The sequence below is a fragment of the Histoplasma capsulatum genome (assembly GCF_000150115.1).
Source record: "Histoplasma capsulatum G186AR genomic scaffold supercont2.1, whole genome shotgun sequence".
Taxonomy (NCBI): domain Eukaryota; kingdom Fungi; phylum Ascomycota; class Eurotiomycetes; order Onygenales; family Ajellomycetaceae; genus Histoplasma; species Histoplasma capsulatum.
This window is the reverse complement of record NW_025544801.1, coordinates 2,262,483-2,281,209: the sequence shown is the minus strand read 5'-3', so window position 1 is coordinate 2,281,209 and position 18,727 is coordinate 2,262,483. Positions and strand designations below refer to the sequence as shown.

Here is an 18,727-nt window from a genome sequence, read left to right as displayed (position 1 = left end):
TTACCTACGGTATGACTGTGGCTCAGATCTACGATGACGGCCAGACCTTCAGCCCCGATGTTTTGGACGTTGGCGAGGAGCAGCTGTTGTCCAGCCTTCAGTCTGCCATCCGGACCATCACCACCATATCTCTGGCCACAAACTTCCCCACCCTGCCATCTGTCATGCATTCGGTTGTCAACTCCTACAAGAACATGATTGCGATTGCGCTCGAGACGGAATACGGATGGAGCGAGATCGAAGAGCTCAAAGATCGCGTTGCCAACCCTGAGGCCTATGCTGCTGCTGCCCCTGCTGCCGAAGCTGCAAAGGGAGAAGAGACAAAGGAGGCTGCCAAGGAGGAGTCGGAGCCTGAGGAAAGCGAAGATGAAGGAGGTATGAAAATCCCCATCCGGGACTCCTGGACACTCCTTACTTGAATTTCCCACAGCACTTATACTGACTGCCGCCTCTAGGGTTTGGTGACCTTTTCGGCTAAACGCAACATTGCTTTGATTCCTACTCCGAGATATTAATGCAAATGAATGTAGCATATCTATGGCCTTTATGTCTTGCGCACTAGATCAAATGCAAAACTGCATAAAAACAATAAACAAATTGACCCAAGCTCGCCTACCAACGCGAGCTTCGAATTTGATGTGTATTTTTTTTTTGTCAAATTATATTATCCAACGCACCAATAGATCACACCAACAACGGGATCCGCGCCAGTTCCCGACTAAAGTAGTACGTACATCCAAGCATCCCCTTCCCCCCCCCCCCCTTTTTTTTGTCCAATCCACGCACATTTTCCTGGCCATATAAATGCAAGGCCCCCCTTGTCCCTGGCGAATGATTAAATCTTTTTAACCCCGATTATTCCATGAAGATCAACTAAATAGCAACAACAACACTCTAATTTTTTAATGACGCCTCGCTCTTCAACACCTTGCTTCTCGTGTCTCTGTTTTATTTGACTCCAGAAACTAATTCAAAATCAGACTGCTAGTTTTTACACTCGAATTATGTATTCTCCGCCGTCCGGATCGATTCCGCCCGATCTTTCGTAGACTCTTATTTTCTCAGTGAACGAAGCTCGTAGTTGTGTCCAAGTATTCCCGATCTTGATCCGTCTCCTCTGCTTATGCCAGAAAATTGGCAGGTGTTTATAATCTTGTGTAGGTATCCGAAAAAAGGTCTTCCATTCATGCACGAATTAAATAAAATCTTTTCGCGCTTTGAATTCAAACAAGGTCAAGCCACGCCTACTTCCCAACAGAGTTACTGGGTGTAAATTAACCGCAAGAAAATTAATGTGAAATATATTTCTTCCTCTGACTTGGCTTTGTTCCGTATGTGACCTACCAAGTTGGAGAGCTAACTGGCGAGCCGGAATTGGCAAATATGGTGGTGCAGGGTTTGTTTACATGACATGCAAAGGTGTCTCGAGTTCTGGGAACGCTATGAGGTGCATTCAGGGAGAAGGTGACAAGATATATCCAACACAGTGGTGGTTGGAATTAGCAATATATCAATAGTCCAATTTGCACCTTAGACATCACTGGTATATATAAGTACAGCTAGAGCGAGACAAGCTACGTCCTCTCCCAACCTTCAACCGACCGATTCCCTTATCGCCCACATGTATTCAGAGTAACAACATAGTCAATATATTCCCAAGAAAGATTCATTCTCTTGTTTCCCCATCTACTTTCCCCCACTTTCATCTCCACTCTTCCCGAACCGTCCACCTAGCCCACCCAAATCCCTCCGAAAGAATTTCCCAATATTTTTAAGATTCTCATTAAGGTTCGTTGACCCTAGTCCGGTACTCTCTATACCATCCCCCCGTTGTCCTAGACTGGCGCCTAAACCGACCACCGGAGTGGTCGAGCCTGGTGGGGAGTTGGCTGCGGAAATTCCGGGCCCACCGGCTCCAGGGCCACCAACAAGAGGAGTGCCCAGTCTGTCAACCCCATCTCTGGCTGCGGATATGAGTGCAGAACCGAGGCTCGAGGCATCGAATCGAGCTGGAAGAGCGCCAGTTGCGAGTGAGGAGCCGCCAACTCCGCCTAGGTTGCTCAGACCCAGGCCTTGGGATACAGTTGCCGTGGGTGCCGTGGTGGATGATGATGACGATGTCGGAGGCTGCAATTGGGTGAACAGAGGATTGCTTGGTTGTAAGTTGGATGCATGACGGTCAGAGGATTTGTGGACTTGAAACAGCTCAATGAGCTGGTTTTGTTCCTGTTTGCTTCGGATTCCTTTGACTTCAAGGATCCTACGGAAGTTTGCATCGCTTCGGTCAGCGATGTGAATGAGGTAAGCCTGCACAAGGGCTTCAGGTGGGGTGGCTCGGACTTGGAGAGTTTTCAGGAGAAAGTCGACTTTTTGGAAGGACGTGTTTAGTCGCTTGGTAAATCCGGCTGGTGGCGGGGAAAGAAGATTGGCGATGGCACTTTTTATTGTGTAAGCGTCAAGGAGCATCTGTGATGGTTGTTAGCGGGGAGAAGTTTCGTGGATAAGTTTACGAAAACATGATCCTACTTGTTCAGCACCAGTCTCTGACACGGGCTTGCACTGGAAAATATTGGCTATGTAGGTGTTTGAGAGGTGTTCCACAAAATTATCAGCAAATGCTCGCGCATATTGCTGTTTATGCAACATTTTCAGGATTTCCTCGGATTTGGATTTGGCGCTGTTCAACAGTACCGCAACAAAGGAGCTCTGGTCGCTGACGGTTTCCAATTTGTTCCACGTCGTATTCCGCATTTCTTTCCACGATGGCTCTAATTCAACCTCGACATTTCGGACCAGTCCACGCACAGCTGAACTGGCAATTCCCATAAAAGCATCGGCCTGGCTCTGTAGATCGATACTTTGCTTGAAGTTCTCCTCAATCCGACCTTTAATTTTATCTTCGAGCTGGTTGCACGTCGAGTAACAGTAATCGGCTGTGTTTAGTACTAGTATAAGGTCTTCTAAGGATGGAGTTTTGGAGGGAGTCTGCCCACTTGCGCGTTCAGTGACAAAATACAGAAGCACTTGCTGAGCATATTGATCCAGATATTTTGCAAATAGCTTCGAAAGCTCTGATAAACTAGAGCCAGTGGATAATTTGGCACACTGTGCGAGAGACTGCCGATAAAAGGTGAAAAGGTCGGTAGAAGAAGGAATAACTAGGCGGGACGTAAACTCCTCATCTGGAGGCTTTATTGGTTGTTGTCGATATTTCGGTATCAGGGCCGATAACTGCTTGTCCTGAGCTTCAATCCATACGCTAAGGTACGGCTCAAACGCTTTAGATATCGACTGGCCAAATGCGGGAGATTCGATCGATGTGAATGTATCAGAAGACGCACGAGATTGAGAGCTGAACCTCCGATCAAGGAATTGTTCGAAATCGAGGGTTTCTTGCATACAAGAAAGGAGAAGGTTAACGTCTAATGTTTGTCCACTCCGAAGTGACCGGGAGAGAATTCCTTTGAAATCTTCCCGCGTCCCCTCACAGAACACATTTGCTAAGCTTTCACCGACTTTCCAGGAAGGCGGAAATATCGACCCATGCTCTTCATCATATGTCTTTAGCATTCTTCTGAACCAAGAATATCTTCTCGAAATATTATCCAAAGATCCTGCTTCCTCATTGCCTCGAAACACTTGGCGATATTCCCTTAACTGTGTATTGCAATACCAGGTCATTAATCTTGACTTTGCCATATCCCCGAAGACTTCCATAACCAAACATCCTTCGACTAGCACACTCTTTCTCTGTGGGATCTCCCCCTTCGCAAATATAATCTCGAAATCTTCGCAAACCTGCTCGAGTAGTTCTCGTTGGATATCAGCCACGTTACGGCTCAACGTAGCAATCTGGTCGATGGATCGATAGGATTTGAAGTGTGCCATAAGTTGGATCACCGCCGCAAGTAGCTGCGCACAGTCGCGATATTGCCTCGATTTGCTCAACGCTTTCAATTGTTCGTACGCAGTAGTAAGCATTTGCAATCTCTTCAATGCCGTCATCGACAGAGTTAAGTTCTTCTTCGCATTATCCAGCTGTTTGATCTCCGCTGTCATCTCGGTGATGGCTTGTTCTGTCTTTAAAGCGCGCTCACGAACGTCATCAATCTTCTTAAATAATTCGGCCATGTCTACTTTTGCTGTTTGCACTCGCTGTACGCTTTCCGCATTGGATGCGGCTTGTCGTTCGACAAGGGAAGCAATGTCACTGTCAAGCTCATCTTGGTATGTTTGGAGCGCATCGGAGGTTCTGTACACGGATGAGAGAGCAGACGGATGGGAGAAGATGGCATTGAGGTGATCTATAGGATCGTAGTCGACTACAGAAATCATTGTCAGCTCGATATATGAGATTCCAGGAGAAATTGCGAGCTTGCCTCCATCCAGCGGATCGGGATTGGACATGCCGTTCTCAGTCATGAGGGCGATGGTGGGCGACATCCCAATGAATTGGACGTCACACCCAGCCACATAATGCGGCCCACTCTGGTAGCAGGTACCGCTATGTGTATGTCAAATTATATTAAGGACGATCGATATAAATCAGTTGTCCGCTGAGTTTTGCGATTATGGGTTGCTTACAATCGAGGTCATAAGAAATATCACGTGATGTTGTAATCGGGTCTTGTCATTGCGTTTCCGCTTGATAGACTATAAATGTAAGTTATGGTACTTTGAAATTGGTATCTAGTTCCTTAGCTTTCTATTAAGTCTCACACAATCATGCCTAGCGACTCCAGTAAGTTGGGTTTCTATTTAAGCCTCCATCAAAACAAACATCTAAAATAAACAAATGAAATCCTTTGTGTGTATCATCGTAGCCCTTTTAGGATAGAAACTTGAAGAAAGTTATAGATGAATCAGACATAGAAAGGGAAGCAAACGACAAACATCCTTAACCGTAAATTATGCCAGCTGCTGGTCCAAACAGAAATACTCTCCTCAGCAGTTGTATCCCTCGTCTATAACCACTCCTTGGAACCCCTAACGACCTCCATCTCGTTCTCCAGTAAATAATATGCGGAAACCAATAAGCACTGCTTAGGCTGATTTGAAATACCACAACCTCTGCCCATAGTTGTGCTAAAAAACGAATCCGTTGTAATTATACTCCAGGCAAAAAGGCATCCGGAGGGAGCTTTCCCTGCGCCTGCAAGGGTTATTCTTATCAGGCCAAGTCCATATTAAACGAGGTATAATACGTGGATGCGACTCACCTTCAATTCTTCGAAATTTTTCAACGCTGCTTCCATGTCCCAGTTGTTGCCAGATAAAGCCATCTCTGAATATGCTAACGTCATTTTTGTTCGGAAGCTGGTTTCCATAACAATCTGTTCTTTCCGGACCTGTTCTTCTGATTTTCCAGGTATTGGTAATCCGAACCCATCTTTTGCTTCTGGATGAACCCGTTGGTTGGTGGGGATCGGCGTCGTTATCGGATTTGGGATCTGGTTAGTGATCGGAGTCGGAATTGCTGTCTGCGTATGTAGTGGAATGGCCGAGTTCGTAGAGGGTTGTTCCGTCTCTGGAACAAACGCTTCGGATCCGCCAAATGTCCTCAAACAGAGCAGGTCGTTAAAAACTCGTAGACCGCTAACTCCACCTCCTGGCCCAAGGATGAAGGTACGATCGAAACTCCGCATTTGCGTCTTGTTTCTAGTTGTCACCTCGAATTCCTCGAATTTACCATGGACGGTTATAAGGAGACCACCAACGCCCGTGGCGCTCTGGTTGGTGGGGTCGGGAAGACCAGGGATGGGATGGCATTCTATTAGCCAATCTTGCGGGTTTGCAAGAACATCAGGATGTCTCGTTTTCGGCAATGAGTTCCACACTTCGCGGATCTTTTCAGAACCGACAAAGGTACGAGCCACTCGCGCAGGAAAATAGTTAACCCTCAGAAGATTTCTGCTTTTCTTGATGTACGAATCCCATCCTGAAACATTATTTGCTCGCACGCCTCGTGGAGCCATGAAACTTACGCTTAGAGAAAATGTCGACTTGCCGTCATATATTCCATTTACTAGGTCGTTCCGATCGTTGTCGAATCCGGTGAAAAAAGCTTTCACGAAATTTTCACCAATCTGGGATTCATCTTGAAAACTAGCAGGTTGAATCGGGATCGGGTTTTTCCGCTGGACAGCTATTTCTTCCGCCGTCCGGACCGTTATATTATTTAGCGTCCTGAGTCTGGGATACCATTTGAGCATAGTTTCTTTGAAATTTGCTTCGGAACTGATTGGGTTTCCGGTAAGATCGAGAAATTCAAGTTCTCTAAATTTCCACCTCCATGCAAGTAGTGATTGGATATCCTTGAGTTGATTGTTCGATAAATCGAGATTTTTGAGAGCTGGGAATGTTTGCGACAGCGTGGTAACGGAGGAAACATTAAGAAGTTTATTCTGAGCCAGGGTAACACTCTGGAAAAGCTCTCTTCGTTTGTCCGGAGAATCGAATGTAAGTTCGCATATTTTCATGAGAGCTGGAAAAAATTTAGATTCTGTCGAAGTGGTGTTGAACATGCCCATGGCAAGAAGATCTGGATCAGTGCCAAGCTGTGAAAGGTTTAAGAGCTTCCCTGACTCAGAGTATCTCTTCTTCAAAAATTCCGTCATTCTAACCTTTGTATCGAGCGCGGTTTGCGACAGTGGTTGCTTTTCTGTATTGTTGGCATCGGGATTGCGGTATTCTTCAATAGTAAGTTTCTCGCCCGCAAAGCTAGTACCATTGATCTGTAAAATACATGCCACCAGTTCCGGACGAAGTGATATAATTAGAGCATCCCCTTCGACTCGTGACTAGTTAACGTTAGCAAGGTTTAATAACCTTGAAACCGGAGGTATCCAACGGTTGTACGACATATTTAGACGATGTCTCAATCGTCGATCTGGAGTATTCGGCGCGAGAGTGTAAACAGCCCAGGGAGGGTGTTTCTGCGAATACGTCGGTGACCGCTAGAATGTGATGTTGCACATACCTTGGAAATTTTAAATCGTGAATGGGCCGCAGTACCTTGCTTTTTGGGGGGTTGAGCTTTTCTTTCGAGGAACATGACGAGGCTTTCAAGACCGCCATCGGGATTAGAAGCCGCTCTGCTACGCTTCCATCCGCGCACGATCACTTGAACCAACCCTTTGCTCTGAGTCTGTGGGCGACCATGTCCAACATTCGCCTGAGAAGATACGTTGCTGAAGATAGCCTTTTCCAGTGCATCCAAGGTTTTTTCTTTGTTGGCTAGCCTTCCAGGTTCCCTCCCTTGGTTCAACCCCCCAACTCTTGGAGCAGTCCAGCGCCCAGGGTCGCTACGCCCACGACCTCTTGTCCCGCGTGCTCTTCCAGACGCAGCACCGTCCATATCCAGGTCACCATCCCGATCGGTCCGGGGAGGGGCCCCTCGTTTGCGGATGCCTCCGCGATCTGGTGTTCCGGTACGGCTACGGGGCCCTTTGGAGGTTTTTGAGCTATTCATTGTGTAAAGGCTGCAGTGTGTCGAGCAGTGTTGTGGAGAGGGAAGAATACGAGGAGGGGTGCCCCTCGAAGGAGGCAGACAGCATGCGATGACAAAAGAGGAGCGGTAATGGTTTTCAAGAGAGAGGGTCCAAGTTCAAGGGAAAGCTAATGTTGAGAGAAAATAACTATCTGTTAACGCTAGGGTGTAGATGGGTCGAATATGGCGATTTAACAAACAGGGAGCGAGGAGATTTGCTCTGTCAAAGAGGTTCAAATGTCGCCCTTGCTGATACATTTAAGCTCAATCACGTGATGAAGCAAATCTGAAGAAAGTGGCAACTATATCTGGCCAATCAACTGATGCCTTCACTCCAAGGTGGCCTTTCACTTCTTTGCTTTTCACGGTTGGTATGCGGGATTCTGGCGCTCGTTGGAGCCTGTCGAACGTGCGAAGCTTAATATACTTCGGGATATACCTCTTGAGACTACTAGATCACGACCTGCTCCCTCGAGTGCTTATAATCCCACAGATCCCGATACAATGCCTCCCAAGTCACGATTTGCGCGGCTAGACGCTTTCACAAAAACTGTCGAGGATGCGCGGATACGTACTAGATCAGGGGGCGTTGTCACAATAAGTGCACTTTTCGTTATCTTCTTCCTAATATGGGGTGAATGGTCAGAATATAGACGAATAGTGGTGTTGCCAGAGTTGGTTGTTGATAAGGGGAGAGGTATGTTACCTTCCGTGGAAGAAGTCTGTGCAGAGCTAAACCTTTCATATTAGGGGAGAGAATGGAAATCCACTTAAACGTGACTTTCCCAAATCTACCTTGTGAGCTCCTCACTTTAGATGTCATGGATATTTCCGGCGAGTATCAGACAGGGGTCATCCACGGTGTCAACAAAGTACGCCTCAGTTCAGTTGAGGAAGGAGGCCGGGTCCTCGATATTACTGCTCTTCAATTGTGAGTACATGTCTCCTGTGTCTGGTTCGTGAATCTAAAATTACATGCTAATAAGATACACCATGTAGGCACTCTCAAACAAACAAGGGAACGGATGTCGACCCAGATTACTGCGGTCAGTGTTACGGAGCAACCCCGCCATCCAATGCGAAAAAGCCTGGGTGCTGTAATACATGCGAGGAAGTTAGAGATGCATATGCAGCGAAAGGCTGGGCCTTCGGACGGGGAGAAAATGTCGAGCAATGCGAGAAAGAAGGATATAGCGCCAACCTAGATGCTCAGAGAAAGGAAGGGTGCCGCGTTGAAGGAGTGATCCGCGTTAACAAAGTTGTCGGTAACTTCCATATTGCACCTGGTCGCAGCTTCACAAACGGCAACCTTCACGCCCACGACCTTGACAATTACTATCATACACCTGTACAGCATAATATGGGCCATAGAATCCATTACTTGCGCTTCGGACCCCAACTACCCGAACAGCTTTCCAGCCGCTGGAAATGGACTGACAATCATCATACTAATCCACTGGACAATACTGAACAACATACGACTAATCCCAGATTTAACTTCATGTACTTCGTAAAAGTGGTGTCTACAAGTTACCTACCGCTTGGATGGGATCCCGACGCGTCCAGTTCAGCACACTCTCAGTACTCCAAGAACGCACCCCTGGGGAAACAAGGCCTCAGTTTTGGCTCATACGGAAGCATTGAAACGCACCAGTACTCGGTCACTTCGCACAAACGGTCGGTGGACGGCGGCGATGACTCGGCAGAGGGTCACAAAGAGCGCTTGCATTCACAAGGCGGTATCCCCGGTGTGTTTGTCAACTACGACATTTCGCCCATGAAGGTGATCAACCGCGAAGCACGAACCAAGACCTTCTCCGGCTTCCTGACTGGCGTGTGTGCAGTTATTGGAGGAACTCTAACGGTTGCCGCAGCTATTGATAGGGTTCTGTATGAGGGCGCTGTACGGGTGAAGAAGCTACATAAGAGCTGATTTGGTTCCTCTTCTAGTCCCTCTTTTTTTGGGGGTGAGCGGGTTGGATGAAATAATGACCCTATTCAATTTTCCCAGATATCCGCCTTGTTTCCCTCTCTTGAGTCGACAAATCTCGTTTATATCCTCAGATTTTCCTCGTTTCCCAGTTTATGCTGCATTGATGTTCCATCTACTTTTGATTCTTTGGCAAGATTTAGGCATTCTTGACCGTACTGTGGAAAGGCAGATGCAGGTGAACTGAATAGGAGGGAAAAGCAAGTGGGGATGGTGGGAAGCCGTCAAGCCGTTTGCACCTTTTCCTCAAACTTGCCCCATCCAACTCAATCCAACCAACCCAACCAAATTTTCACGATAGAGGTCTCATAGTGGCGATGTAAAAACACCGGCGTTTGTGTTTTCCAGGTTGTCTCCCTAAGGCGTTTCTCGTTTTCGTTTCGGCTCCAACTTGTCCTTGTCCTTGTGCTTGTGCTTGTGCTTGTCGTCTTCCTTTTCCTTTTTTATTATTTTTTTTTTCTTTTTCCAAACACCATTTTTCAATAGATTGCTTTCGGGACTGGTAAAGTTTATTACAAACCCCCATTTTCAATAGTTATCATTTCTGCTCCCTTTCACTTTTTCTCTCCATGCGCGCCACAAGTGTGCCAGAGAATCGAATGGTCTCCTGAGTTAAATTTTATCTGCATTTAGCTGTATTTTAAATCTTTTGGAAACATCATTGTGATTAGCCACAATATGGCTGGCTGGTGTGGGAAATACTATTATTCACTGTTATTGATAATAGTTACTTGAAAAAAAAAAAAAAGAAAAAAGAAAAAGTAAAAAAAAACTGATAGGCGTTTCTTGCTATTTTTATTTCATGCCATTTTATAGATGGACTGATTTATGTGTATGCCTACTCACTCCCATCCAATACTCACTTGCCTCTCTTTCGTATTCAAGATATATTGCACAACATTTTTAAATAAAAACCAACTATAGAATGGTAAGAGGGAGCAAAAATACAGAAATATTCTATCTATCTAGCGCTCTATTATCATGAAAAGGGAAAAAGGAGGAGGAGGAGGAGGAGGAGAAAACAAGAGAAAATAAAGAAAAATAAAATGAGAATCAAAAGAGAAGCCGAAGAAAGAAAAAAAGAAGAAAGAAGAAAAGCAGAATATGAAATGGAACTTTTTTAAGTTTTAAAACACACATTCTTTTAGTACATGCTAGGGTTGACTCGTTCAAGCAAGGACTGGGGAATGCTTAGATCGTTTCGTTTTTGTCTTTCTTCACACTTGTAGGACCCCCGTGGGTGGTTGGAGTTATGGCCTGTTCCGCAGGCTATGGATAATGTAGGTCAAAGAGAACATGAACGAAGTTTTGAATGGAGATAAAAACAAGTAGGCCTAATGAATGTTTGTCCAGCGAAGAATTGGAGTCAAGAGTGTTTGAGGAAGAACTAGGCCAGGAGAGTGTAAACGGCCTGAGTGAAATTAATACGGATATCTAAAGACCTTGGCTTCGTGTAGGTATGCGTGTGTTAGGTGGCGGACTATAAGTGGTAGAGCTACCTGGTTAGGAATTGGCAAAGTACGACAAAAGGAGGAGATGAAACGCGGTGGTGAATGCGACGGACTAAATATGAAAGGCAGACGAAACTAATGCGAGGGTACAAAGGAAAACGGAAAGCAAAAATATGCTGTGCAGGGTTGATGATGTACGAAATATCATGAAGGGAAAACGAAGTGGAAGAGCAGACAGATGAAAAAGGGAAAGATACGGCGAGACAGGATGAAATGCAAATGAAAGCACACGCTACATAATGGAGATGCAGTCAGCGATTGTACGCAGGCAAAACATTTAGCAAAAACAAATGAAACAACACACGCCATGGATAGAAAATAAAAAAACAAGGTCCTCAGAAAGAGGGGAGAGCGATGAGGAAAACGAAAAGGGAGTCCGAGAAAAGAGCTCGAAAGGTGAATACTAAAAAAGAAACGAAGCATAATAGTCCAAGCTGTCATTCCCATAAGTAGAAAAAAGTTCTCATCACATATATATATAAAAATATATACAGTAGTTCATAGATAACTTTTCTCTCGATTTTTGTTGTCTCCTACAACTCATTTGGTTTGAAACTGGTAGTGGTATTGGGCTCCCGGACCCTCGTTATGATGATGGTTGTTGGTAATAAGGATTTGGTCGATATCCTGCTGGAGTTGTTGTCATGGGCGGCTGCTGCTGCTGTGGCGAGCGAAATTGCTGGTTACTTGACCAAGATGGCTGGCGTTGGCGTTGGTATTGTTGTTGTTGACTTGCTGATTGTTGCTGGTGTGGGTTAATGGAGCCATAGCCGCCAACCATGCCATTCGAGCTGTTATATCGGTAATGTTGTGGTGGAAAATGTGAACCTACTGTGTGCTGTGCTGGCTGGAAGTGCGTCTGTAAGGATTGGCGTTGTGCGATAGCTTGTTGGACCATTGCGCTGCTAAAACCCTCCTTTATAGCCTTTTTGTCGCGTTCTCTAGCATCTATCGCGCTTACGAGGCCTGCGCCGTGAATTTGGTCTTCGCTTTGCTTTTCGCTGGAGACGTTGAAGAAAGAAGACCCAGTCATTCGCGCTACATATTCTTGCTCCCGTGCAGAAAGGTGGGTGGAGATGTCATTACACCCAAGCATAACACTTGCTCCACGAGAGTGCGGGCGAGGAATCATTTCTCGCATCATTGATTGGGGTCGTGCTGTATTGGTCCGATCACCAGGTGATGTTTTGACTGGTGTGCTTCCGGTTCCGGTGTTACCCAACATTACACTAGCACCTCGCGAGTGCGGGCGCGCAGGCATGTCCTGCGCCATTGGTTGTTGGCGCTGGTAGTTTGTCCAATCGCCAGATGCTGGTCGAGGTTGGATAATAACAGATGGGAAACGGTGGTGAGAGGTGAGCCGATTCGCGTCCACCTTCCGCTGAACAAACTCTTCAGGCGTGATATGGGGCCCAGGGCTCGCTGGCCCACTCACCATTCCGGGTTGCCAGATCATACTTCGCTGGTGTTCATCGCTGGATGGAGTCTTACTGTCACTACCGTGGCTTGTTTCCCTTGAAGACCCTCGCCTTTCGCGTCCAATGGTAGTATATGAAGGAATCCGCTTGTGAGTTAACAGAGCTTGTGTATCTGCGGTGCTAGGTCGCCTGGTCGTGGGCATATAAACTTGTGTTGGCCCAAAATCAACAGTGGGAATATCTGGATTGTCTTGACGAGGGGCAAGAGGGTCAGAGCGTCGGTAACGGACATCGCCAATTATCACTTCCGAATTGTTTAGATCGTCAGTCCCAACAACCTTCAACACTCCCATCCTTGGCTGTGGTACGGGATTGTCTAACGGCCTTGAGGGCGAGGGCTCACGAGAGCTGGCATAGCGAGGCGAGGACGTTGAATTCTGGTCATACATGCTTTCTTCATCCTGGACATTGTCGGTTCGTAATTTTGGGGACCGTCCTCGAGCAACGATTTTGTCTAACGCATCGACGTCAATCGCGTGGCTCATGCTATCTAGGCTCGAAGATTTGTCGGAAACCCGGCTTTCACCATCATATGAAGATTGGAGAATCGGCTTTCGGGAGGCTGCTTTTTGGATATCGAGTTTAAGGAAGTTCGCTACGGAACTTCGATCCTCATAGTAATTGGGACGCGAGGGGAGTTGGGTTGGGTCATCCACTGCTGGAGCCTGGGGATTTTGGGAATATGGCTTTGGGGTTCTAAGTGTTACTGGGCTTTGAGGCGAAAAACTCATGTCAGTAGAACTTTCCTCCCCGCTACCAGCATTCTGCACGTCCCCTCGCTGACCTTGATCATCCGGCTGTCTGGCCGGCATTTTCCCATTCCACCCTGCTGCTTCGCCAGCGGTAGCCAAGTTCCTTCGCATATTTATATCTACCATCTGGCTCAAAGTTCCCTGTGATATCCGGTTTCCTGCCTTGTGAAGGTCCGGTGACGGTTGAGGCCTCACAAGGGGCGCTCTTCGAGTGTCATGGACGAAAGCCGGCGGGATGGCTACAGGTGCAGGAGGCAGGCTTTGTTGATATCCATTATCAAGCGACTGGCGTTCTTGGGTCAGGTAGTCGTTGACGTCGCTATTGGAACCACCCTTTAGAGCATATCCGTCTGGACTAGATACCCCATCATACTGGGAGCTCCTATGCATTGGAGGTTCCGGTGCTTGCTCAGCCTCCTCAGACAAGCTTTTTTCGCCGGATGATAGGGAGGGAGGGGTTCCCTGTCCGGGGTAATTTCTATATCCCACCGAATTGCGATCTGGATGAACTCCGGCTTTTAGAAAGCTTAAGCTCCCATCGCTAGAGCGATTAGGTTCTGATCTCCCAGTGAATGAAGGTGGCGCTGTACCGTTCGCAAACCGCAATGGTGTGCTGTTGCGCGAAGGGGCGTTGTTCCGATTAAAGCGCCCACTTCCTGCAATGCTACTCTCTCGGCTATTGCTATTCATCATTCGTTTGGCGGTGGCACTCTTCAGCGCCTTCCGCCATTCCCGCTCGGTCCAGTTATTGCTTCCTTCAGTATGTATCAGGGCAGCCACATCGAGAATATCAAGATATCCAGGTTGTCGTCGCGTTGGGAGCGCAAACATTATACTGTGAGTATTCTGGGTATCTGCAATAAGTTTTGTGGGTCGGCCGTAGAGACCAAACGTATCAAAAACCGGAAACAACCAACGAAGCATCATTTCGAAACCAGATATCGCGGGATGTAACTCAGGCAGAACAAAAATAAATCCGTCTGTAGTTGATTCAACTTTGCTGTGCATCGTTATTCGGCCTTCTACCTTAACCAGCGTGGATTGGTCAATTAGCGGTCGAGATTGGGGGTAAATGGCAAATGCGGAGAATGCATCCGTGACGGTAGCGATAGGCTTGACCTTTTTGGTCTTTTTCGTTTCGTAGAATTTAATGTTTCCCTTCAATGAAGGAGCGCTCCGTTCGTAGACTGACTTCCTCTTCTGCTCCTTTTTCAATCTTTGAAACTCCTTTTCATCAGGTGGTGAGATCACACACCAGCATCGTCTCCAAGGGGTTCCGGGACCAAACCTGACGCGCGCCCAGTCTTCATACACGAATTTCGTTTTTTCTAGGATATTCTTAATGCCATTCAGAGTTTTCCCCTTGCCTGCGATAAGCGCGCCAGTATAGGATTCTTGCAATATGGTATTTTCAAACATTGCTATGCGGATAGCGGCAGTCCACTGAGTCAGTGAATGTAGCGACGAGAAATGGAGGAGATATCGGTTCTTTCCAGCAGTCGATATGCTAAGAATATTTTGGAGAGGCTTGCCGCCTTCATTCCGCGTGGGCAGGGTTTCAATCTGGTCTCAACATCAGTTTTCCGCACCCTTACTTATTTTATGTATGGTTTTATTAATAATAATATTATTATTATTTGTTTTTTTTTTTTTTTTTTTTTTTTTTTTAGCAAAGCAGGCAACATCAATGCAGCGCACTGAAGTTTGAAGAAGCAACAAAAGGGAATATACCATTTTGATTGAAGCATCAGCCAGGTTGATGAAGCTAGGTGTCGCATTTCCCTCAGGACCAGCTGCGTCCAGCGCTGATGAGTCCCATATCGAAAGGACAGTGCCAACTAATTGAGCAAAGCAATCCACCCATTGCCTATCTTGAAACGATCGACCACCTACACCAGGAGACTAATTAGACGTCCATGACCTTGCCAACACTTCCGAAAAGAAAAGGGGAATAGACGGATGGACGTACTGGTATCTAAATCGTTTAGTTTTAAAAAATAGCCCTCCTGGTAGAGCTTGTTTGCCTGGCTGCTCAGATAGTTCAAAACAGGCTCTAGCTCTGGGATGGCTTCGGATGTCGCGTCCATGATGGGCGATTGCGGTTGCGGGTGAGCTGAAACTGGCCTTGAACCCATCCGGTCTGATTTTTTTAATCTATGTGACGCAGAATCTGCGGCAGTAGGCGAGTGGACTGCGCCTCGGGGAAAAGGGTCGGTATTATGCCGGTGGTGCGAGAAGGGAGTTGGAGAAGCGGGTGAGGTGGTGGAGGCTGATGCAAAGGACGACCCATCACGCTTTGAGTTGCCTTTACTGGCCGTGAGGAACGAGAAGACTACGGCATCACATGGAGATTTTAGCAATCTGGCAAGTCATGCGGTTTCTTTGCAGTGGGCGAGAACTAGGAGGGGAGGACATGACAGAGAGAGAGAGAGAGAATGCAAGGAATTCTTCCATCAACACCTACCATCACGGATGCCCATATTTTCGGTCGACAAGAGTAACCTAAGTCAACCAGGGCTTGTGAGACGCCAGAGGGCAGAGCAGCTGTGCAACAGGGTGGATAAACAATTTATATGTATTCCCCAAACAATATAGGGCTCCGTCTTTGGTGCAGTACTGTTTTGACGCGAGGGGAAGTTTGTCCACCGCTGCAGCGACGGCGCTACACGGAAACTGCCACCGGAATAGAGGATGCCGCGGATAGCGAGGAGGGGAAATGGGGGTTGGGGAGGGGTGAGTGTGATGGTGGTGATGTCAGGCGGGTAAAAGTCACCCGTCAATTCCAATCCATCGGGGAGTGCAATAGTATAATATCACCCATCGCGAATGGCAGTAAAAGGAAGGGAGAGAAGACAAGGGTCGGGGGATAGGAAGGATGAGAAAAGAGAACAGCAGAAAGATTGGGTAGTGTTGGGTGGGAATTTGAGGAGAGGATTGAGAGAAGAAGTTAATCGCCAACAACTGCGTGTGGCGAGGAAGCGATGATGTTGGTCCAAGCTAAAAATTTATTTGCGCCGCCTGATAAACCCACGACGTATGCAGAGCACAAATTAACAGAAAATCCTGTCCGGACGGCTTTGTCCGCAAGAGACAAGTCCTGCCCTGTGTGTTCCAGCTATATTTAACTCGAGAGAACACCACCCGCTTTGTACGGGACAGACGACTAATTCTCAACACTACGCAGCACTGCGCATCATCCCCTCGTCTGCTGAAGGTGAGCATGCAGCAGAACTCCCTTCTGTTTCAAAGAGTCTCTCCTTCTCCGCCATTATTTGTCTCCAATTGTTTCGCATATGGATACCTGGCATCAATCTCACAGTTTTTCGCCTGCTAAGGCCCAATGTCTCAGTTTTAGGAGCTTGTCAAAATTTCCCCCTGTTTCTTTTGTTTCTCCGTAACCATCCATACCTTCCATTCCTACTGATAATACGCTTCTTGAAGACTTGAAGACGTTCCCAACAAGATTCTATGCCGAATCAGGAGAGGTCGTCATAAACAGCACAGAACCACAGAAAAGCCAAAGGGAAAAAAAAAAAGAAAAAAAAAAAAAAAAAAAAAAAGGAAAACCGCTTCAGAGGTTCTGGCCAGGATCTTCGCTGGGCTCAAGCCACACTACGAATGCAAAAGGGCACGCTAAGTTGATTTTGTGAAATCGGCGTGGTGGGTTCGTTATCCGATGAGTACACGTTCACATCGAACCAGCAAGAACCGAGCCTTCTCGGCCATGCGTACCACCACCTAGAAGATCAATCGAAATAATTGGGTCGAAGCCCGGCCTGTCATAACTGATGCGACTGCCAACTGCCAACTGCCAACTGTCACTCTTGACTGGCAGGCAAACTGCCGCCAAGCAACAGGCGTCGTCTGCGCCTTAGGAAGCGCGGCTGCCAAGGAACGCCCAGCGGTTACATCAGACACAGGTCAGATCGTTGGCTCTGCCGCTTTTCTCGAAGGCTCCCGGAAAGCGGACGGAGCATTTGACTTTCTCAGGCCGCTCTTTTTTGACCTGTTTTGGGTAGTTGGTGTGTCTTTTTTCCCCTCAGGTGGCGGTTGGAGGAAGCTTTTGTTACGGAGGTTTGTGCTTCACAGCTGTCATACACTTTTCCAGCTTGTTCCTTGGTTTTTCGTGCTTTTTGTTGTCGGCCCATCATCCCAAAAAGGATGCGGAAGCCCTGGGAAGTTTATCTGTGAAGACTTGATCGCCAAGCATAAAGTTGGCAGCCAAAACTCAGTTACTAATCAGCCACGTATTAGTTAGTTATTTTCAATTTGCCCACCGTAAAGCTAGCGGCGGGTGAGTACTCGGATGAGGCTTACATAGTACTACGTAAAAATAAAGCAAATTAACTAGTTATTTAATTTCTAATTTTTTAAAAAAAAAAATCACCTGAAGCTGATGCGCCAAGAGTTCTTTGGCCAAAAAGTCGCTTGCTGACGAGTTTATATGGTCAACTTAGATACCCTACAATGACTCCTCTGAATGCTCTTGAAGAAGTGGTTTACGCAGGGCATTGATCAGACCCTTCACGCCCCCTACCTTACCCTTACCCTTATCCCTAACTCCGTGCTGGGGCTGTGTTTTTGGTTTTAAAAGTGGGGACCATTACCCGGATGAGCACCACCACCCACTGTTGAACCGTCAATTGTCTCATCTGGCTGGTAAGTGCCTGGCTCCTTTTCATGATAGGCGAAGTACGCCATAACTTGTCTTTGATATCCCCAGGCTACTCATGAGTTTTTATACCAGCCAATTAGCGGACTTCCAGTCTCAGCTCCTATCAAAAACCACTGGCATCGGGGGTTATTGCAACTATCCTGGGACATATTTATTGTAAACAGAAAGCATATGCATGGCCTAGTCGATTTTCTCCCAATAACTCCTTCATCTTGTTTGCCTGCGCGGTGCTGGGCAACAGATACGGACTGGCTGCGAGACAGACAGCCAAACCACCGCTTTCGGGGGCTTTGTCCTGCAGTACCCCCGTTGCTGGAGACGGGCCTGCGGGAGGAATTACTGTTCGTCCAGTCCCCGTGGTGACTTTCTGAAAGAACGACATGACAGCAGATACATGCATGGCACTCCCTGGCCCAGGTCTTTGGGGGATTTCTTTTTTTTGTTTATGTCGAAGATATTGGATATATAGTCACTCCCTGAGATGAGGCATATGTGCAATTCTCCATGGCAGTGGCAATATTCACCTGCTACCTGGGTACATAAGTACTTTGGTAAATCTTTTGAAGGATTGGATAGGCAGGCTCAGCAGCCGCAAATCAGTTTCTGTGTGGTTCACACATTCTGTTTGTTGCCTCCTGTAATCTTTATTATCCGCCCTTCCTAGCCCAAGGAGCTGGAAATATGTATGGAGTACCTGAATGGCACTCTTTTGGAAACACAGATGTTTCTTGGATGTCAGAAAGCGAAGATAAACTTGTACAAGCTTACTTCTCTTTGCCTTGTTTTTATTTAATACCTTGTTGGATGCAATGCCTCCATCTGGTATATGAGG

At 46.9% G+C, this 18,727-nt stretch overlaps 6 protein-coding genes across 6 annotated transcripts; 2 read left to right on the top strand and 4 right to left on the bottom strand.

Moving 5' to 3' along the window:
- Window positions 1-1,024, top strand: HCBG_00735 (60S acidic ribosomal protein P0; the record flags this gene model as incomplete). Its single annotated transcript, XM_045427785.1, has 3 exons — window positions 1-375; window positions 456-726; window positions 981-1,024. The coding sequence occupies 2 exons, from the start codon at window positions 12-14 to the stop codon at window positions 476-478; spliced, it is 387 nt and encodes a 128-aa protein (XP_045291760.1).
- A 662-nt stretch (window positions 1,025-1,686) lies between these two features.
- HCBG_00734 (vacuolar sorting-associated protein) lies at window positions 1,687-4,443 on the bottom strand (the record flags this gene model as incomplete). Its single annotated transcript, XM_045427784.1, has 2 exons — window positions 1,687-2,466; window positions 2,527-4,443. 2 exons carry the CDS (start codon window positions 4,441-4,443, stop codon window positions 1,687-1,689), a joined length of 2,697 nt encoding a protein of 898 aa, XP_045291759.1.
- Window positions 4,444-4,689: 246 nt separating this feature from the next.
- Window positions 4,690-7,647, bottom strand: HCBG_00733 (mRNA export factor mex67; the record flags this gene model as incomplete). The annotated part of the gene is made up of 3 exons (XM_045427783.1): window positions 4,690-5,152; window positions 5,220-6,800; window positions 6,980-7,647. The coding sequence occupies 3 exons, from the start codon at window positions 7,469-7,471 to the stop codon at window positions 5,108-5,110; spliced, it is 2,118 nt and encodes a 705-aa protein (XP_045291758.1).
- Window positions 7,648-7,836: 189 nt separating this feature from the next.
- Window positions 7,837-9,825, top strand: HCBG_00732 (COPII coated vesicle component Erv46; the record flags this gene model as incomplete). Its single annotated transcript, XM_045427782.1, has 3 exons — window positions 7,837-8,186; window positions 8,240-8,420; window positions 8,489-9,825. 3 exons carry the CDS (start codon window positions 7,994-7,996, stop codon window positions 9,420-9,422), a joined length of 1,308 nt encoding a protein of 435 aa, XP_045291757.1.
- A 583-nt stretch (window positions 9,826-10,408) lies between these two features.
- On the bottom strand, window positions 10,409-15,700 carry HCBG_00731 (PH domain-containing protein; the record flags this gene model as incomplete). The annotated part of the gene is made up of 4 exons (XM_045427781.1): window positions 10,409-14,783; window positions 14,952-15,109; window positions 15,190-15,552; window positions 15,685-15,700. 4 exons carry the CDS (start codon window positions 15,698-15,700, stop codon window positions 11,577-11,579), a joined length of 3,744 nt encoding a protein of 1,247 aa, XP_045291756.1.
- Window positions 15,701-17,682: 1,982 nt separating this feature from the next.
- Window positions 17,683-18,277, bottom strand: HCBG_00730 (uncharacterized protein; the record flags this gene model as incomplete). The annotated part of the gene is made up of 3 exons (XM_045427780.1): window positions 17,683-17,793; window positions 17,850-17,944; window positions 18,145-18,277. 3 exons carry the CDS (start codon window positions 18,275-18,277, stop codon window positions 17,683-17,685), a joined length of 339 nt encoding a protein of 112 aa, XP_045291755.1.
- Between the last annotated feature and the right edge of the window lie 450 nt (window positions 18,278-18,727).